Below are 22,272 nucleotides of genomic sequence, written 5' to 3'. Positions count from 1 at the left end.
CACACATCAGGAGCAGCGTGGCGTGTGATGTCACTTAGCGCCGGTACCACAGATTGAAAGCTGCATGAGTTTACAGCTCATATATCGGTGCTAAGTGAAATGAATGATGCTTTTCTCTGTGTCAGAATCAGACGAATCACAGCAGATTGGTCGTCTTGGTTACCGTCGGTCAAAACGTTTTTTTATTTAGGTGTTGCCGGTGACATCTCCGGTGTTAAAGGGTCAACCAAAGAATCACCTACAGCTCTATCTGCCCTGGTTTTCTACATCATACCATTACCACACACACACGACAGCGAGCGAGCGAGAGAGAAAGAGAGAGAGAGAGGTTAGAATGGGGGAGATGGGGGGCAGTGGATAATACAGAGTCATAACATAAGAGTGTCATAAGTAAATTGTAAGACTTAGTTCTTATAAACACACCAACAGATAGTCTGCACACAACAATTCTCCTGTTTGAAGTCTATTCATACATAGACGTTTCTCACAGGAAGCAGCGACTGAAATTAACTTGTGCACACAGACAGGGGGGTAAAAACAGCACCTACACCCATACTTGTGCAAAAGTGAACAAGCAGGTGGGATGCTTAGAGTGAACCTTCATCACACTGACTTGTCCAGCAAAGGCGGGATGCCCGGCACCTCACCCCCCCAGAGCCAGGGCTAAACAGCAACCGGGCCGATGCCCCATCCCCCCACCACTCCCCCCCCCCCCCCCACACACACACACACAGCAACAGCAGCAGCAGTCCCAGGTCTGCTGTGTCATTTTTCACAGGATTTTGTGTCCCGTCTCTCCACAGCAGCTGACAGAGTGCAGACAAACAGTTCCTGACAGCCTGTTAATCAGCTGAGACTGCAGCACAATGCCACTGTGATGGGGGGGGGGGGGTGAAATGGCCGCCACCAGATAACACCTCAACTGCACTGAGCTTCAGTGTCAAAGACATTTTCCCTCAGAGACACCACCAGACGCCCAAAGTTTTTCTCAGTAAATCAACAGCTCTAGGTTTCTTTGGCATTTTACCATTTCTCCAAAACTCCCCAAACCCCCCCCTCACACACTCTTATGTCAGCAACCGCAGCGCTTATGCCACGCCTCCCTGTATGGATGCCTCCAATGGCACCAAACAAACACATGTGGGAGGGAGGGCACAGGCAGAGGAGTATCGTGAATGTTTTCTTTATGGGGGGGCAGATATGGGCACAAGTTTGGGAAAGGGGGGGCACATGACCCAAAACCTAGGCGGGGGCAGATTGTCAGTGATCTTCATAAACCTCAGTGGTTCTCATCTTTCAACACCCAAAGGAGAATCTGAGCCGGCCACAGCAAAGCCTCCTCAAGCTTTGGATCAAGTACAGAGTTCTGGAACAGGCCTCACTGTGATGGACGTCTGTATCACCAATCACCAGAACCGGGTCACCACAGCCAGGATCCATTCCATTCACTAGAGCTTTGATCGGCTCTATTTCATTTAGAATTTATACGGTTTACACATTTAGACATAGTTGTATGGAAATATAATAATAATCTAGAAGTGTTTAGAAGATTATTAATCTGATACAGTTCAATAGTGTATCCATGTAACACCATCAAGTGTTACATGGTTTCTCTAAAGGAGAAGCTCCAACAAGAATGCAGATCAATAACATTATGAAGGCTCTAAACTATCATATTACAAAAATAAATGTTCTGCCTCCTGGAGGCATTTTAGTTTGGCCACTAGGTGGAGCCGGCGCTATAGCATTACATGTTATTCCAGAAGATTGGAGCAATTCTCAGTACGAATGAACAAATACTGAAACAATAGCAAATCACGAAACAAATTACCGAGTCCTGAAACACAACAATGAAGGCGGAGACACAGCAGAGCTGTCGAAGGACACCATGGACCAGATTGTAGACCTGAACCAGATCTAAAATAAACAGAAGCTTGGAGAGAAGAGAACGACTGTTGGTGCAGTTCTAAGAAAAAGAAAGATGAGTGAGCGTCTTCCTCCATGAAACATCTCACCTACTGCACTATAGAAACATGTTTCCCCTAAAATGAACTATTAAAAATCATGTGGTCAATGACAACAGACCCCCCCCCTCCCCCATGGGTCAAATGTCAAAAGTTTAAGACTTGTCAGCAGAGACAAAAAGATGAAGATTCAGAGAGTTTTTTCTGCAAATGTTTAGGTTTCCCTCTAAAATCATTTCAAAAACATCTGAGCAGATTGATTCCACCTTTATGGGAACATAAAAAATGAAAAAGACCCCCCTGAGTGTTCCTGAAGGACTCTGACGTCCGTCTGAATCCACAGAGAAGCCTCAGCTCAATAAAGTCAGACTAGAGTCTCAACTGTGAGAAGACATCTGTGTCTCATAAAAGCAGACCAGAGTCTGAATCTAACCATGTTTAGGCTGTAGAGCAGTGGTGGGCAAACTAGGCCCGCGGGCTGGATCCGGCCCGCCCTTGTGTTAGGTCCGGTCCACTGAACAATATCACAGACCCATGGTTTTTTTTTAATCTGGCCACAAGATCAAGACGTGACATTCTCTTCCCCCCTTCTGCAGTCTGTGCTCCAAGCTGAAACCCTCCAGAATCTCTGGCTACGTTCACACTGCAGGCCTTAAACCACCCAATTCCGATTCTTTTGCCCCTATGCGACCCAATTCCGATCTTTTCATGACAGTCTGAATGACACAGATCCGATCTGTTCAAATGCGACCGCCGTCTGACCGGCCAGGCCACCTAAATCCGAATCGTACGTCATCGACACGCAACAAACGTCATCATTCTGCGTTGAAATAGGCGGGAACGAGAATGTTAACAGCTACCACGGCGGACGATGCTGCTGAGACCCGTCAGTGGAAGGGAAGCGATGTCACGGATTGGATTAATATTTGGGGTGACAGCTCTATTCAGGCCAAACTCCAGGGCTCTTATCGCAACCGGGCGGTTTTTGAAAAAAATTAACAGCTAAATGGCCGAGCGTGGTGTTGAACATTTTCTCGCGAGTACTTGTTTTTCTTTCTCCCCTTCCCGACCGTGGTCAGAAGCGCGGGGGACCCAAGGCGGATCCTCCTCCTCCTCCTCCTCCTCCTCCTCCTCCTCCCTGTTCTGACCCTTAGATTCTCCAGGACCCACATGCGCAGAGTACTCTTCTGCGCATGTGGGTCAACTCTGGGTTGTTTCACGGTCCCACTGTAGATCACAAAAGTTCGGATTTACTTGGAAATGTGAACGGTCTAGCAAACAATTCGGATTTTTTCAAAAAATCGGAATTGAGCATTAAGCCCTGCAGTGTGAACGTAGCCTCTGTCAAACAGAACAGATGACAGTCTTCCCTTATTATGCCGCAGTTCATCTTCCCCGGTTTAGCTCTTTCTTTCTCAGCGACCATGCTGCCTTTTTTAAACAGCGCACCCTGTTCTGTGTCCTGATTGGCTGGAGACCCTGTCAATCAATCTCCTCAGTCCGTGCCGTGTCTCTTGTACAGCGGAACGCGTTACGCTGAGCTCTTAGATCAGAAATCTGATCGAGCAGATCTTTGTTTTCATTCTAAGATCCTGGACCTAATTTCTATGAAGGTTTGAGAATTTAAAGAAGAGAGAAAAGTGTGAAAATGTTCATGTCTGTGTGAGAAAAGTGCATTAAGGCAGTGAGACATTTTATAAACGTCTGTAATCAGACTCTGGATTTCACCGATCACCAGTTATTTTTTAGAACGTAACTCCTGCAATAAACGAGGGAACTCTGTTCTGGTGAAAATGTAACTCAGAAATATGATTAGCTGCAGCAGAAGACACAGAAATGTGTTTTTTCTCATTATTAATGGATGAGACACAAACTGTGAGATGTGTGATTAGTTCAAAGTCTCTGCGGAATTATGACAGGAGAGGATTCACTATTTGTTGTTTTGTTTTTTTAATGTATCATATTGTTTTCCTGAATTTTTGTCTTTGAGAATCATTGTGTTATTTGGTCATTGTTTTATTTCATAAATAATGTTATTTATTTTACTAAAAGGATCATGAATGAATTCAACTTTATTCAAATAGCACTTTACAACTCCTTGAAGGAACCAAAGGGCTTCACAATAAAAAGTTGATCTAAAATGGGAACAAAAGTTTTAAACTAAAAACTCCAGAATATTCTGTTTTAGAATATCATTTTCAATCCAAATGTTTTCATCTACATTCCATGTTATATCATTCTCACTCCACACATCTGGTCCTGGTCTGGCCCTTCTATCCAATTTTAGAACCCAATGTGGCCCCCCGAGTTAGAATAATTGCCCCCCCTGCTGTAGAGCGAGGTGGATCTTATGAATGGAGGGGTGTGTGGTCAGAATGAGGAGGTGTCATGAGGACATGGGGGGGGGCAGCCTGAATTTGAAGGGATGCCGTTGGTGTGATGACCACTTTGCTGTTTGATGCTTTTTTAGAGTGGCATGTTTGAGTCCAGCTGAGACTGCAGCGCTGCAGCCCATCATCTGTTCTTCAAGCACAGTAACAATTCGATAACTAGTCGAGTTACTAAAGAATAAATACACGGAAAGGGATTAAACACAAAGAGTGTCTTAACGTGAAGAAACAATTTGCAGATAAACACAACAGAATTTTCCAGATCCAACCCGAGCATCATTCCAAACCTTCAATTAAACGAAAGTTCAAACAAAATGATCATTGAAAAGGTCAGTGCAAGACCAGCAAACATCTTAGCTGAAGCTGGCCTGGCCTTAATTCAGTTTAACCCTTGTGCTATCTTAGATGACCCCCCCCCCTTCCATTGGCGTGTTCTCCCTACCATGACAAAGGTGGATAAAGGTGGAAAGATTTCATGTAATCCATGGACACCAGTGAAGATCACAAATCATTGAAGGAAAAAGGTTCAGAGCACTGTCTAGTGGGTCTAGATGACCCCACCCCCATGTTAAAGTGCCTAGGACAGACCAAGGGTTAAGAGAGTTCAATTCCACTCCGGAAACTCAGAAAGTTATTCCAAAAAAACAAAAAGAGTTGAGTCAAAAAAGGGGACACATCCCTAAAGAGATCGCAATATTCTGGTACATCAGGAACTCCAAAAAAGCTTGGATCTCACTGACCAGCGTTGACTCCAGGATCTCTGACGTGGCCTCCTGATCACAAAGCCCGTCTTCCGCCGTGGGAATCGCGCCTCCCGCTAATGCTTCCTGCAAAGATCCCTGAACGAACCGGCCCGGTGGGTTTCTTCCTTTTTCCGTCAAAGCGCTTAGCGCCGAAAAAGGCAGCGAGCTCAGTCCAAACAGATCCACCTGTGCAGGTGTCATTCGCGGCCTGCAGGTGTGAAAGGGGAAATCTAGCGCCACACCCCTCACGGCGTTTCCGAGGAAGACAGCGGGGGCCAGCTGACTTCTCCTTATATAGTCTTTTAATGAAGTTCCTCAATTATTTAGTTTTGATTCTTTTTCTTTTAAAGACTAATTTACATGTTAAAAAACAGACAACCACTTTTTCCCACGGCAGGAATTCATACAGACATTTGCAATACAAAGCACCTTGTCTTAAGAATTTTTGTCCAACTACGATCAGTATCCATAAAAATTGTGTAAGTATACCTGAAATTGTATCTTTTAACATTAACAAATGAAAAAACAATATAAATCTACTTTCAACGAATATTTACTTTATTTAGCCACAGAAACTCTATTATAGTCTAAAACAGAAAAGAAGCTCTAAGAGCCTGAAATAAAAATCTGTCATTCATTATGTAAACTAGAAACATTTTGACCAACTGAACCATTTGATGCTGAGAAAAATAATTCAATCAATAAATATTAAATCTGAAACATGAACACAGCAGCACCAATATATTCAATGTTTTTAGTCTGAAGAAATAGATAAAACATTGTGCAGATTTTTTTTCTAAATGATGATTATTTATTTCTGATCTCATAAAGTGCAGCTGTTTTCCTGCATTACCTGCTGTCTTTATGTCAAATACTGACACCAACTACCCACAGCCAGACAAAGAATACAATGATGGAAAATAAAGACACATCATCAAAATGTCTACCCTTGCTCCTGTTCCTGACTGTGGACCCCCCCCCCCCCCCCCCCCTGGCTCGTCTGGCGCCCCCAGCCGTCCCCCAACTGCATCTGGATGAAATGATTGAACCCTAAAACATTTTATGAATAAAACAATATTTAATCGGATCCTGAAGTCTGAATGGAAGTGATTCAGAAACTCATCAGTCTCAGTGAGGGGGGGGGGGGGGGGGGGTAGCTTGTCCTCAGGTCTTCAAAGTCCTCTGATGGCGTCTAACTACTTTCTGTGCAGCTCGCCGACGGTGGTATCTGTGATTTTATTGGAATGTTCAGTGTTTACACGGCCAGGAGACGGTTCCCATCAGCCCACAAGTTTCACTGGTCTCTTCACAGAAGCCCCTCGGGAGGAACACCAAAATAACATCCATGACCCTGGTGGCAGAGACTAAAAACAGATCCTCCCATTTTCTCAGCTGACTGAGTGTGGAAGCCGAGAAGACAAAGAAAAAAAGATGGAGATGGACGGATGAAGAGCTGAAAACCTGCAGACGGTACCGAGGAGAAGCTAGGTCAATCCACTGACCTTTGGAGGAGTTAAGATCATGAAAGAAGCCAAACCAGCAGAAAGAGAACAAGTTCTCACTGTTTAACATCATAGATGCATCTTTTATAGAATAAATAGATGAAATCGTTTCTGCTCGTCTCAGAAGATGCACTTGCATTATTATTAGAACCACAAATGTTTTTCATACAATAGACAATAAGTCTCCAGTTCTCTGTGTCTAAGGACAGATTCATTCAGAACTCTGCTTTTGTTCTAGTGTCTCTAGTTCTCTAGCTAATCCTCCAGACCAATGACAAGCTGGGCTGTCTCAGTTGTCTGGTTCTCACGCCACATTGGGACCTTCTGGGCTTTTCCCTGTCTCCCATAAACATGTGATGCTTCTGCGCCACAATCACATCCTTTCATTCAGGATCTTATCCCTTGTGCTATCCTAGATGACCCCCCCCCCCCTTCCATTGAGGTGTTCTTCCTACCATGACAAAGGTGGATAAAGGTGGAAAGATTTCATGTAATCCATGGACACCAATGAAGATCACAAATCATTGAAGAAAAAAGGTTCAGAGCTCTGTCTAGTGGGTCTAGATGACCCTACTCCCAACGTTAAAGTGCCTAGGATAGCACAAGGGATAAAATAACCTGAGGGTCAGTTCAGAAGAAGACCAATCCGCCTTATCCTTCTGTCATTCCTCATTATCTCTACTCACCTCACACATCTATTTCTGTTGTCCTCCTTCCCTCTTTCTTTTCTGACACTGTCTCAGTCCTTTGGCCTTTACAGCTATCTCCGTAAGCACATCCAAACAAACTGCAAGTCAGCATGGACCCCCACCAGCCTCCCACCTGTTCCCATGACAAGCAGAAGGAGACGTCAATGCTGGCTGAGCGAGACAATCAGCAAAAAAAGGAATGACGGTAAAGAGTGTAATTGGGTGGGGGGGGTACGATAAAAGTTACAGAGAAACCATTTGGGATCATGGCTGCATTAGAAAGAGCAGAAATACCTCTGCAGAAGACGGCTTTTCACTCTTGTAGTAAAGGCACAGTTATTCATTAGAAGGGCTAACAACCCCCCCCCACCCCCTTCACTTTAACCAGGAAGCTTCCCCCTGTGCAAAATACAGACAGATGCTGCTCCATGTTCTGCTTTGAAGTCCTCGTCCAAACCTGGTAAGTAAATTTTTTTTCTTCAATAGTGGTAGATTTTATTTACTAAAAACTTTGATCAAAACTTCAATTATTTAATTTAAAAAAAAATCATGTTTCGTTTTATAAAGGTGGCAACATTTAAAGGGAATAAAAAAACGTCGCAAAAGATTCCAGAACTCTAAAGCTAGCAGACGCTAACAAGGCTAACAGAACATCAAACGTGTACGTAGGATCGCAGAAAAACGTTTCCGTAAACTCAAGTAAACTGAGCCAGGATGCTGATCACTCCCATGGGCTCTGATCCCCACGGTGCTCTCAGGGGCAAAGGCGGAGTCAAACGTTTGAGGAACTAGGGGCCCAGCCTGAGAAGTTACATAAACGTTTATCTACCACAGATTTAACCAAGACCACACCTGTGACCCACCTGTAACACACCTGTGAAACATCCAGAACATACCTGTGACCCACCTGTAATACACCTGTGAGCCACCTGTAACACACCTGTGAAACATCCAGAACACACCTGTGACACATCCAGAACACACTTGTTAAACATCCAGAACACACCTGTGACACGGCTGTAACACACCTGTGAAACATCCAGAACACACCTGTAACACACCTGTGAAACATCCAGAACACACCTGTAACACACCTGTGAAACATCCAGAACACACCTGTGAAACATCCAGAACACACCTGTGCCACATCCAGAACACACCTGTGACCCACCTGTAACACACCTGTGACACACCCATAACACACCTGTGACCCACCCATACCACACCCAGAACACACCTGTGACCCACCTGTAACACACCTGTGAAACATCCAGAACACACCTGTGACACATCCAGAACACACTTGTTAAACATCCAGAACACACCTGTGACACATCCAGAACACACCTGTGACACGGCTGTAACACACCTGTGAAACATCCAGAACACACCTGTAACACACCTGTAAAACATCCAGAACACACCTGTAACACACCTGTGAAACATCCAGAACACACCTGTGACACATCCAGAACACACCTGTGACCCACCTGTAACACACCTGTGACACACCCATAACACACCTGTGACCCACCCATACCACACCCAGAACACACCTGTGACCCACCTGTAACACACCTGTGAAAAAACCAGAACACACCTGTGACACATCCAGAACACACCTGTGACCCACCTGTGACCCACCTGTAACACACCTGTGACCCACCTGTAACACACCTGTGAAACATCCAGAACACACTTGTGAAACATCCAGAACACACCTGTGACACATCCAGAACACACCTGTGACACACCCAGAACACACCTGTGACACACCCAGAACACACCTGTGAAACATCCAGAACACACCTGTGACACACCCAGAACACACTTGTGACCCACCTGTACCACACCTGTGACATACCCATAACACATGACATACCCATAACACACCTGTGACATACCCATAACACACCTGTGATACACCCAGAACACACCATATAGTAGCACCTGAACAACCTGCTCATGTGCTTTCAACAGTTGAACCCCCACTGAGGACACCTTCCATAAACCAGACATCCAGGGGCGAAAGAGAAATCTATTGAATACACAGGTTTTAGTTTACCTTCTGGATGTTTCTTTGGACAGGTGTGTTTTTCTTTTAGTTTGAGTTCTGGGAAACAGATGGAGTTTCTGGTTCAGGTCCCAAAACCAGCAGAAAAGCTTTATTGGGAATCGGACTAAAACTAAAGAATCTCCTTCTTTTCAGGTTACCTTTAGTTGTGTTTTGGACTCTTTACTTCCTGCTGCTGCAGTTGTTTCATTTGCTTGTGGTCTTGCTGTATAATTGAACTGCTCTGCTGCCTGACCCCCCCCCCCCCCCCCCCCATCCTTCTTTGCATTATCTCTCATGTCTCAGCTCTGGTTCCGTTCATTTCGGCCTCTTTTTGCCAAGTCTCTCCCACATTTCCCCTCAGGTAGGGCTTCCCTCTTTAACTTGTCCAAATTTGGGTTCTCTTCCCCTCGCAGCAGCCCCCCTGGCCACTTTCTGTGCGACGCTTAACCCTAATGAAATGCGAGACCCGCGTGTATACCGCTGCACCACATTTCTGGGCTCTTAGTCGGCTGATGAAGAACAGGAAGGAAATGAAGAAAAAAAGACAGGGATGATGGAAATGATGGAGTTAATGTATAGAAAACTGGTATAAATAGATTCACTGATAGATTAAACTTTAAAAATTTCATATGTTGTATATTTTACTGTAAAATAAGCTAAAAGTTTCATCCGTCTGCATCTTTCAGAGAAACAAAACAGCTCAGAAACAATGGCTGCCTCCTCTGCAGAGCAGCAGAAACAAAAGGCTAAACCATGTTGAAGAAATGAAAACGCCGCAAAAGCTGCTGGTGGAAAAAAAAGTCACATCACTATAGCAACCCTGGTTGCTGAGAGAAGGTGGGAGAACCCAAGAATGGGGAAAATCTGGCAAAAAAATGACTGGTAACAATAATAACTGGTAACTTTATCAATTAATTTTAAAGCTATTTCTTCCGCCCGCCTTTACCCTTTGGGGCTCAGTTTCAATTCACATCAATCAAGCTGCCAGATAAAATCCCGCAGTGCTCATGAGCTGCAGTAGGGGGTTCAGACGAGGATTTACAGTCTTAACTACATCAAAGGAGCTTTATGGGCCCAGCATCGAGATGCTGGGGACGATCAGAAAGATAAAATCCTTCGTCTGAGTCGTGTCACCTCCGTTTACAGATGGAAAAGTTCAGCTGGGGTTAAACCAAAAGAAGGTCCTGGTTCAAATCTCATCTGAGTCCATTCTGGAGTTTACATCTTCTCCTGGTTCATGTGTGGGTTTCCGCCTGCAGTTCAAAAGCACGCACCATAGGTTCAGTGTTTGTTCTTAATTCCCTCTCAGTCACTGTATTTCCACTGACTAAGATTGCGATAATAAATTTGCCTCATGGAAACGCCACAATTTAGAAAAAAACTCGCATTTACCAAAAAAAAGTTTTCTCACTTGGAGCAGGTGATCTTTGAGGCGTATCAAAAACCTATTTGACCAAACTGCAATGGAAACCCTTTTATTTTAAATTGAATGAGTCACATGACCGACAACCGGATGGCAATGCGTTTCTTGGTAGGAACTGGTGGCCTTGTTCGCTGCACAGCGGGCGCCATCACAGGTCCCAAAGCACCACAAAGTTCATCAGAAGTTGAACGTGTCATCTGGAAATGTTGGGTCCACAGCTCCTCTTCCCAAAATTGCTTCATCCGTAGCACCTTCCACGTGTAAGGAGCTCGCCGCTCCACGGCCTTGAGAAGATGCTGACGTTTGATAGATGATTATGAGCGCTAAAGCCGTGGCAGGAATGTGAATGGATCTTGTCGTGTTATGATACAGGAAAAACTGTTTCCAAGTGAGCGTTCCAACAACTGCTTAATTGTTAGAACGCTTATCTTTTAATTGATGGATGGATGGATGGAAGGATGGATGGATGGATGGATGGATGGATGGATGGATGGATGATGGATGGATGGATGGATGATGGATGGATGGGTGATAAATGAATGGATGGATGGATGGATGGATGATAAATGAATGGATGGATGGATGGATGGATGGATGATAAATGAATGGATGGATGGATGATGGATGGATGGATGGATGGATGGATGGATGGATGGATGGATGGATGGATGAATGGATGGATGATGGAAGGATGGATGGATGGATGATGGATGGATGGGTGATAAATGAATGGATGGATGATGAATGGATGGATGGATGGATGGATGGGTTATAAATGAATGGATGGATGGATGGATGGATGGATGGATGGATGGATGGGTTATAAATGAATGGATGGATGGATGGATGGATGGATGGATGGGTTATAAATGAATGGATGGATGATGGATGGATGGATGCATGAATGGATGGATGGGTGGTTGGATGGATGGATGGATGAATGGATGATGGATGGATGAATGGATGGATGATGGAAGGATGGATGGAATGATGATGGATGGATGGATGGATGGATGGATGGATGGATGGATGGATGGATGGATGGATGGGTTATAAATGAATGGATGGATGGATTTTGTCCTTTTGAAAAATGTGGACAGAACTAGAGGAGTGTTTGTAGGAAGTTTGTAGGAAGTCCCGCTCCTCCTCTACACAACCCCACCCATCCTAACACCCCCACTGTTAGACATCAGAGAGACAAACAGCACCCGGCGAGGGAAAAGCTCGCTCCCCATCAGTATCCATAACCCAACAACCCCCAACCCCCCCCTTCAGGGGATCAGACAGGGCTTCCCTTGGCAACAGGGAGGATTTCAAAAGCTTCAGACCCAGAGCTTCAACCGAGCAAAGAGCCCCTCCTCCAGAATGCTGGCCCACATGATGGGGGGGGGGGTGCATTTCCATGTGGAGACACGTATGCAGGTGGAAGCGTGGAGCTGCGTTATCTACCATAGAAGCAGCATCAACACTGAGTTAGGAGCATTGACGCGGCGATGTTCCAGGTGCAAACACACCTCTGGAAGTCAGACCCCCACCACATTAGAAAACTAGGTCAAATGACTGCAGCTGGTAGCACACTGAGGTGTAGTTACCAGGAAATGCAGGTGTTGGTTCTATTCCAGGTGCAGCATGCAGCTGTTTTCAGCAGCAGAAAAATGGAGGTCAAACCGCAGCGGCAGACGGTTGTGTAACACGCAGAAGTAAGAGAACACACAGGTTGGAAGAGTTAGTAGACGTGTCCACTCCATGTTCCGTGTTTTTACACTTTGCTTTTGAAGTTATACTCAACATTCTAACATATTACCCAGAATGCCTTTGACTAAGTCAGTAAATACCTCCAGCAGGGTAACAGAAGGTTTTCCACCCCATAGTTCACAACTCAGTTCCACACTACATAAAAGAGGAGAACCAAAGGGAAGAGGAGAACCAATGGGAGGAGGAGAACCAAAGGGAGGAGGAGAACCAATGGCAGGAGGAGAACCAAAGGGAAAAGGAGAACCAATGGGAGGAGGAGAACCAATGGAATGAGGAGAACCAAAGGGAGGAGGAGAACCAATGGGAGGAGGAGAACCAATGGAATGAGGAGAACCAAAGGGAGGAGGAGAACCAATGGGAGGAGGAGAACCAATGGGAGGAGGAGAACCAAAGGGAGGAGGAGAACCAATGGCAGGAGGAGAACCAAAGGGAAAAGGAGAACCAATGGGAGGAGGAGAACCAATGGAATGAGGAGAACCAAAGGGAGGAGGAGAACCAATGGGAGGAGGAGAACCAAAGGGAGGAGTAGAACCAATGGCAGGAAGAGAACCAAAGGGAAAAGGAGAACCAATGGGAGGAGGAGAACCAAAGGGAGGAGGAGAACCAATGCCAGGAGGAGAACCAATGGGAGGAAGAGAACCAAAGGGAGGAGGAGAACCAATGGCAGGAGGAGAACCAAAGGGAGAAGGAAAACCAATGGGAGGAGGAGAACCAAAGGGAGAAGGAGAACCAATGGCAGGAGGAGAACCAAAGGGAAAAGGAGAACCAATGGGAGGAGGAGAACCAAAGGGAGGAGGAGAACCAATGGCAGGAGGAGAACCAATGGGAGGAAGAGAACCAAAGGGAGGAGGAGAACCAAAGGGAAGAGGAGAACCAATGTGAGGAGTAGCACCAAAGGGAGAAGGAGAACCAATGGCAGGAGGAGAACCAAAGGGAAAAGGAGAACCAATGGGAGGAGGAGAACAAAAGGGAGGAGGAGAACCAATGGCAGGAGGAGAACCAATGGGAGGAGGAGAACCAAAGGGAGGAGGAGAACCAATGGCAGGAGGAGAACCAAAGGGAAAAGGAAAACCAATGGGAGGAGGAGAACCAAAGGGAGGAGGAGAACCAATGGGAGGAGGAGAACCAAAGGGAGGAGGAGAACCAAAGGGAAGAGGAGAACCAATGTGAGGAGTAGCACCAAAGGGAGAAGGAGAACCAATGGCAGGAGGAGAACCAAAGGGAAAAGGAGAACCAATGGGAGGAGGAGAACCAAAGGGAGGAGGAGAACCAATGGCAGGAGGAGAACCAATGGGAGGAGGAGAACCAAAGGGAGGAGGAGAACCAATGGCAGGAGGAGAACCAAAGGGAAAAGGAGAACCAATGGGAGGAGGAGAACCAAAGGGAGGAGGAGAACCAATGGCAGGAGGAGAACCAATGGGAGGAGGAGAACCAAAGGGAGGAGGAGAACCAATGGCAGGAGGAGAACCAAAGGGAAAAGGAGAACCAATGGGAGGAGGAGAACCAAAGGGAGGAGGAGAACCAATGGCAGGAGGAGAACCAATGGGAGGAAGAGAACCAAAGGGAGGAGGAGAACCAAAGGGAGGAGGAGAACCAATGGGAGGAGGAGAACCAATGGCAGGAGGAGAACCAATGGGAGGAGGAGAACCAAAGGGAGGAGGAGAACCAATGGCAGGAGGAGAACCAAAGGGAAAAGGAGAACCAATGGGAGGAGGAGAACCAATGGGAGGAGGAGAACCAAAGGGAAGAGGAGAACCAATGTGAGGAGTAGCACCAAAGGGAGAAGGAGAACCAATGGCAGGAGGAGAACCAAAGGGAGGAGGAGAACCAATGGCAGGAGGAGAACCAAAGGGAAAAGGAGAACCAATGGGAGGAGGAGAACCAAAGGGAGGAGGAGAACCAATGGCAGGAGGAGAACCAATGGGAGGAAGAGAACCAAAGGGAGGAGGAGAACCAAAGGGAGGAGGAAAACCAATGGGAGGAGGAGAACCAAAGGGAGGAGGAGAACCAATGGCAGGAGGAGAACCAATGGGAGGAGGAGAACCAAAGGGAGGAGGAGAACCAATGGCAGGAGGAGAACCAAAGGGAAAAAGAGAACCAATGGGAGGAGGAGAACCAAAGGGAGGAGGAGAACCAAAGGGAAGAGGAGAACCAATGTGAGGAGTAGCACCAAAGGGAGAAGGAGAACCAATGGCAGGAGGAGAACCAAAGGGAAAAGGAGAACCAATGGGAGGAGGAGAACCAAAGGGAGGAGGAGAACCAAAGGGAGGAGGAGAACCAATGGCAGGAGGAGAACCAAAGGGAAAAGGAGAACCAATGGGAGGAGGAGAACCAAAGGGAGGAGGAGAACCAATGCCAGGAGGAGAACCAATGGGAGGAAGAGAACCAAAGGGAGGAGGAGAACCAAAGGGAGGAGGAAAACCAATGGCAGGAGGAGAACCAAAGGGAGAAGGAAAACCAATGGGAGTAGGAGAACCAAAGGGAGAAGGAGAACCAATGGCAGGAGGAGAACCAAAGGGAAAAGGAGAACCAATGGGAGGAGGAGAACCAAAGGGAGGAGGAGAACCAATGGCAGGAGGAGAACCAATGGGAGGAGGAGAACCAAAGTGAGGAGGAAAACCAATGGCAGGAGGAGAACCAAAGGGAAAAGGAGAACCAATGGGAGGAGGAGAACCAATGGCAGGAGGAGAACCAATGGGAGGAAGAGAACCAAAGGGAGGAGGAGAACCAAAGGGAGGAAGAGAACCAATGGCAGGAGGAGAACCAATGGGAGGAAGAGAACCAAAGGGAGGAGGAGAACCAAAGGCAGGAGGAGAACCAAAGGGAGAAGGAGAACCAATGGGAGGAGGAGAACCAATGGCAGGAGGAGAACCAATGGGAGGAAGAAAACCAAAGGGAGGAGGAGAACCAAAGGCAGGAGGAGAACCAAAGGGAGAAGGAGAACCAATGGGAGGAGGAGAACCAAAGGCAGGAGGAGAACCAAAGGGAAAAGGAGAACCAATGGGAGGAGGAGAACCAATGGCAGGAGGAGAACCAATGGGAGGAGGAGAACCAAAGGGAGGAGGAGAACCAAAGGGAAAAGGAAAACCAATGGGAGGAGGAGAACCAATGGCAGGAGGAGAACCAATGGGAGGAAGAGAACCAAAGGGAGGAGGAGAACCAAAGGGAAAAGGAAAACCAATGGCAGGAGGAGAACCAAAGGGAGAAGGAGAACCAATGGGAGGAGGAGAACCAAAGGCAGGAGGAGAACCAAAGGGAAAAGGAGAACCAATGGGAGGAGGAGAACCAATGGCAGGAGGAGAACCAATGGGAGGAAGAGAACCAAAGGGAGGAGGAGAACCAAAGGCAGGAGGAGAACCAAAGGGAGAAGGAAAACCAATGGGAGGAGGAGAACCAAAGGGAGAAGGAGAACCAATGGCAGGAGGAGAACCAAAGGGAAAAGGAGAACCAAAGGCAGGAGGAGAACCAAAGGGAGAAGGAGAACCAATGGGAGGAGGAGAACCAAAGGGAGAAAGAGAACAAATGGCAGGAGGAGAACCAAAGGGAAAAGGAGAACCAATGGGAGGAGGAGAACCAAAGGGAGGAGGAGAACCAATGGCAGGAGGAGAACCAATGGGAGGAAGAGAACCAAAGGGAGGAGGAGAACCAAAGGGAGAAGGAGAACCAATGGAAGGAGGAGAACCAAAGGCAGGAGGAGAACCAATGGCAGGAGGAGAACCAATGGGAGGAAGAGAACCAAAGGGAGGAGGAGAACCAAAGGGAGGAGGAGAACCAATGGGAGGAGGAGAACCAAAGGGAGGAGGAGAACCAATGGCAGGAGGAGAACCAATGGGAGGAGGAGAACCAAAGGGAGGAGGAGAACCAATGGCAGGAGGAGAACCAAAGGGAAAAGGAGAACCAATGGGAGGAGGAGAACCAAAGGGAGGAGGAGAACCAAAGGGAAGAGGAGAACCAATGTGAGGAGTAGCACCAAAGGGAGAAGGAGAACCAATGGCAGGAGGAGAACCAAAGGGAAAAGGAGAACCAATGGGAGGAGGAGAACCAAAGGGAGGAGGAGAACCAATGGCAGGAGGAGAACCAATGGGAGGAGGAGAACCAAAGGGAGGAGGAGAACCAATGGCAGGAGGAGAACCAATGGGAGGAGGAAAACCAAAGGGAGGAGGAGAACCAATGCCAGGAGGAGAACCAATGGGAGGAAGAGAACCAAAGGGAGGAGGAGAACCAATGGCAGGAGGAGAACCAAAGGGAGAAGGAAAACCAATGGGAGGAGGAGAACCAAAGGGAGAAGGAGAACCAATGGCAGGAGGAGAACCAAAGGGAAAAGGAGAACCAATGGGAGGAGGAGAACCAAAGGGAGGAGGAGAACCAATGGCAGGAGGAGAACCAATGGGAGGAGGAGAACCAAAGTGAGGAGGAGAACCAATGGCAGGAGGAGAACCAAAGGGAAAAGGAGAACCAATGGGAGGAGGAGAACCAATGGCAGGAGGAGAACCAATGGGAAGAAGAGAACCAAAGGGAGGAGGAGAACCAAAGGGAGGAGGAGAACCAATGGCAGGAGGAGAACCAATGGGAGGAAGAGAACCAAAGGGAGGAGGAGAACCAAAGGCAGGAGGAGAACCAAAGGGAGAAGGAGAACCAATGGGAGGAGGAGAACCAATTGCAGGAGGAGAACCAATGGGAGGAAGAGAACCAAAGGGAGGAGGAGAACCAAAGGCAGGAGGAGAACCAAAGGGAGAAGGAGAACCAATGGGAGGAGGAGAACCAAAGGCAGGAGGAGAACCAAAGGGAAAAGGAGAACCAATGGGAGGAGGAGAACCAATGGCAGGAGGAGAACCAATGGGAGGAGGAGAACCAAAGGGAGGAGGAGAACCAAAGGGAAAAGGAAAACCAATGGGAGGAGGAGAACCAATGGCAGGAGGAGAACCAATGGGAGGAAGAGAACCAAAGGGAGGAGGAGAACCAAAGGGAAAAGGAAAACCAATGGCAGGAGGAGAACCAAAGGGAGAAGGAGAACCAATGGGAGGAGGAGAACCAAAGGGAGGAGGAGAACCAAAGGGAAAAGGAGAACCAATGGCAGGAGGAGAACCAATGGGAGGAAGAGAACCAAAGGGAGGAGGAGAACCAAAGGCAGGAGGAGAACCAAAGGGAGAAGGAGAACCAATGGGAGGAGGAGAACCAAAGGGAGAAGGAGAACCAATGGCAGGAGGAGAACCAAAGGGAAAAGGAGAACCAATGGGAGGAGGAGAACCAATGGCAGGAGGAGAACCAATGGGAGGAGGAGAACCAAAGGGAAAAGGAGAACCAATGGGAGGAGGAGAACCAAAGTGAGGAGGAGAACCAAAGGGAGGAGGAGAACCAATGGGAGGAGGAGAACCAAAGGGAAAAGGAGAACCAATGGGAGGAGGAGAACCAAAGGGAAAAGGAGAACCAATGGGAGGAGGAGAACCAAAGGGAGAAGGAGAACCAAAGGGAAAAGGAGAACCAATGGGAGGAGGAGAACCAATGGCAGGAGGAGAACCAATGGGAGGAGGAGAACCAAAGGGAAAAGGAGAACCAATGGGAGGAGGAGAACCAAAGGGAAAAGGAGAACCAATGGGAGGAGGAGAACCAAAGGGAAAAGGAGAACCAATGGGAGGAGGAGAACCAAAGGGAAAAGGAGAACCAATGGGAGGAGGTGTTGTAAACCGCCAAACAGAAAGCCAGAATGAGAACATGAGGAAGCAATAAGCATGAAGTTGGCAGAAGGAGGAGCAGTGAGGAGCTGCAGGAGCTTCTGCAGAGATGATCTTGAGATAAATGGAGGTCTTTGTCGTTCCCCTTTTTTTCCATCCAGTCATTCGTTTCAGACCAGAACGAAGCCAAAGGAGCAGCTGATGGAGACAGATGTGGAAGGAGGTGTCTGCAGGCTGGCTGCCATCATCAGGGACCGTCTCTAGAAGATGATCAGGAGTCCTGGATGGTGGCGGTGGCCTGGTGGGCTCTTTGACTGCGCAGACATTAGACCGGGGACACAGGAGACACTGCTGCAGGCCTCTGGTCTCCTGCAGCAGTGTCCCCTGTGGTCCTCCTTCTGGTCCTGACTGTGCGAGGGTGGATCTGGATCTCCGTACCATAGTAGATCCTGGAGAAAACACTCCTGCCAGTTGGCGTGTGGAGGTTTCCATGGTGACTGATTTCTTTCAATGAAGCTCTTTGTAAACACAACTAGATAACATTCATCATTCATACGCTGCTGAAAATCCGCTGAGCTGGCAGGACGTCGCTGCCCCGGCGCAGGTGTAGCTCGGGCGCCGCTGGGACATTCAGCTTAAATGGTTACCAAAGTATGAATGCCACCACGATTTCGTCCGAGTGCCGAGAGGAAAGAGCCGGACGCCGTTTGTGTGTGAGTTCCTGTCAGAGCTGAAGCGGATCACGCGGCGCTGAAGTGAAGCGGACTAATTGCAGTTCCACTGATGTAAAGACGCAGATGACACGCTGTCCCCGCCACAGCGTGGCTTTGCTCATTAACTCGGAAGCTGCTTTCCAAATTAAATGGAGAATAAATAAAAGCATGTGACCTCACCAGTTTCTCTTTGTGTTTAGCTCATTTAAGGAAAACGAAGAAGATCTGCAGAGTTAATGAGTGAATGAAGTGAAACTTCAGAACTTTAAATGACCTTCACATCCCTGAAGAGTCTTGACAGTTAACCCCAGATGGTAGAGGGTGTGTGCTTTCACGGCACTTTACTACCTTGAGGCCCAAAGGGCTTCACAGTCCCACCCACCCACAAACACTTTCACACCCCGAATGTGAAGAGAAAACAGAATTCTGGTTGTTGGAGCAGAAATGAAAACAAAGACCAGCCTCTGTGGAAAAGCAGATCGGACGCTAAAGGCTGAAGGTGGAGCTCCTTTAGCGTCCAGCAAACCCAGCATGACTCCTCCCATCTTCATACCGTCATACTTTGATCTTCATCCTCCTCCGGTCTCCAGAGGAAACCCTGATTGTACTGTCTGATTACGATCCAGAGACATGAAAGGAAGACATAGACAGAGCTGGAGATGAGAACCAGCATGAGCAAAAACACCGCCTCCGTGTGCGAGGCAGGCCAACAGGCTCCTCCCATGAGAGGCACACCTGTGAGAGTTTGTATAGGTGAGGCTGAACGTCCAGTCTGGTGTTTTTCAGTGGTGCCAGCGTCCTGCAGAAGTACACAACTGTCATGGTGAGGGAACAGAGATGGACCACGGATGGGTAAGCAGGATTTTCATCACCGCTTCCTCTGAGTTTAACATCCCCTCCACCCAGGCTGACCCCACCCACTCTAACAGACATCCACTGGCTGAAGAAGGCTTTAAAGGGCAGAAGAGCACCAAGGACCAAAACCAAAATGTGAAGAATTCCGAGTCCTTTCATGCTGTAGTGTTGAAAGAAAAGAACGTTGAAGAAACTGTGGAAGAACAGAAGATGTTCAGGAGGAAACAGGAAGGAAAAACGTTCTCCTCCCAGTGAAAGACGACTGCTTTCTGGGGGGTCCAGTTTTCTGTCCACGTCTTGGATTGTGAAGAATGAATTCAGTTCAAATCAACATCTGATTCTTCTGACTGCAGCCAACAACCAAACTTTTAATCGCTGCACTGTTGCCATGGCAACACTTTGAAGAACTGGGGTTCAGTTTAAACTAAAAGTTCCTCTGTGATGACAGGATGACCCATGTCATTCTGGAGGACTTGTACTGCGCTCAGTGCTCGGACCCGTTTGATCTCTGCTTCAGTGCTGATGGACTTCCTGTCCAAAGATGACGGGCGGAACGGAAAAGCAAAAGCTGATCGGCTTTCTTTTAGCTGCCGTGAACGTCTGTGAGTAAAAGAGCAACGTCAGAATTTTACTTTCATTCCTTCATCTTCTAACCCGTTTGTCCCTGTCGGGGTCACGGGGCTGCTGGAGCCTATCCCGGCCATTCGTGGGCGAAGGCGGGGGACATCCTGGACCATAATCACACACCCACTCTCACACTCACAAAATGTACAGACACCAACTAAAAGCCAGAACTAGATCCAGAGGAGAACCAAGACCAGATGGACCTGAGTCCAGACGGACAATGGGATGATGAATGACACCAAAACAACATCTTCATCATAATCATCATCATCAACTTCACAAACATCTCACCTTCACCAGCAGACCCCGAGGGTCCGTCAGCCCAGGAGGTGCTTACCTGCTCAGGTGAAGGAAGGACACACCCACACTGACTGAAAAGGATATGGATTTCGGACCATTTTCAGACACCAGCTCCGGGGCCGCGTGGTCTGTTTCAGGTAGAAGAAGACCACGGGGGCCAGCGTGGGGTAGGGCAAACTGTCCCCGCCGTGCGTGGAGCCCTCATCTTCCTCTGTGGAGATCCCATCGCACGCGGGGGACGCGGGCTCCACCTCCAGCTCCCCTCCTCGGGTCCCCCGCCCGGACAGATCGTTGAGTCGGATGTAGGTCCTGGGTAAAGAGGAGCGGTCCTGGGGGGTCCCGGGGTCCAGAGCGCCGGACAGACTCCCGCCGTCCTCGGTCATTGCGCAGCTCCTGATGAGGAGACACACGGTGGGAAACGATGACGGAGGGACTAACGGAGCTTTTCTTCACTCAGAAACTTTGAGGTGCGCAAAGCCGTCCAGCTCGCGCTGCGGCGCTTGTCCGTGGATCCTTACCTGTAGCGAACTCTGTAGATGTGCCTAGAACGCGCGCGGTCATCGCATGATCATTTTTGGGGGGCTAACAAGTCCACAGCCGGCAGAGAAGAGGATTTGACGGAGACCGGATCCTGGAGAAAGGAGGACAGCTGAGGATGGAGAGGCGGGAAGACCTTCCCGGGGTCCAGCGAACACTTTCCGGGTGCTGCGCCGCAGCGGGCCCCGCGCTCCAAGTCAGATTCAGTGGCCTCAGCGACACTCGGTGCGCATCTCCCGGTAAGCGGAGGCGGCGGGAGTTTCTTCAGCGGTCCGCCTCTGACAGGAGGCAGCGCCGGAACTTCGGAACGATCTGCAAGCTCCTGCTGGATTCGCGCTGCGGGACGTCAGTCTCATGATCCACGGGCGACTTTTGGGAAATCCATGGAGACGCGCCTCCCGCGCGCGGCCGCTTCGTGGACGTTCTGGAGGCTTCCGAGTGCGTCTTTCCCCGCTGACGCTCCTCAGGTCTGCCTTAGCTCAGGCGCGTCCATCAGCAACTGAGGGGGTGGGGGGTGAACTGTGTATGGGGGGGGGGGGACTCTCACTCCGCCCATGAGCGCTCAGTCTGCGCCAGTCTGCGCGCGCCCTGACTGATGGGGAGGAGAGGGGGGAACAGCTGGCTTCCAACACTCCACCAATGAGGAGGAAGCGCACGCGGAGCGCGTGAACGCGCAGAGGGTAGTCCAGTCTGACAGACTTTAATGAAAATCTGCAAATGAAAAGAATTTGGAAACAGTGGATGAAATGAGGAGGAATTCATTCAGGAGCGTGTAACAACACAACCCCCCCCATGACGACAGATTTTTTTCACTGAACTTTTATTGAAAGTTTCTGCCTCTATCCTGAAGCCACGGATGACGTCACAGTCACACTTACAGCCGTAAAATTTGAAATCGAATTTACGTTTTTTGTTAAATTTAACTTTAACCATTCGAAATCAGTAAAAAGGTTGATTAAAAATAAGATGCTTCATGATTTTTATGAAGTAGTATTTGACATCATATCCTACAGCAGCTCTGGTTAAGTGCATTATGGGCTGTTCTTTGG

At 48.2% G+C, this 22,272-nt stretch overlaps 1 protein-coding gene across 16 annotated transcripts in view; it reads right to left on the bottom strand.

Annotated features, from left to right (window-relative positions):
- cacna1g (calcium channel, voltage-dependent, T type, alpha 1G subunit) overlaps window positions 1–21,817 on the bottom strand; it is a 207,199-nt gene extending 185,382 nt beyond the window's left edge. For all 16 annotated transcript variants that reach the window (XM_078938047.1, XM_078938056.1, XM_078938048.1 and 13 more), the window contains exons 1-2: window positions 21,205–21,817; window positions 20,772–21,079 (exon numbers count right to left, since the gene is read on the bottom strand). In XM_078938047.1, coding sequence (XP_078794173.1) covers window positions 20,772–21,069 — 298 coding nt within the window. In that variant the 5' untranslated portion in view covers window positions 21,070–21,079; window positions 21,205–21,817. The remainder of the gene's footprint in view (window positions 1–20,771; window positions 21,080–21,204) is intronic.
- Window positions 21,818–22,272: the final 455 nt, after the last annotated feature.

Source organism: Oryzias latipes, chromosome 19 (assembly GCF_053564925.1).
Source record: "Oryzias latipes strain Hd-rR chromosome 19, Olatipes_Hd-rR_3.1".
NCBI classification, from domain to species: Eukaryota; Metazoa; Chordata; class Actinopteri; order Beloniformes; family Adrianichthyidae; genus Oryzias; species Oryzias latipes.
The sequence above is the reverse complement of the archived record's forward strand: the minus strand, read 5'-3'. Positions and strand labels throughout refer to the sequence as shown.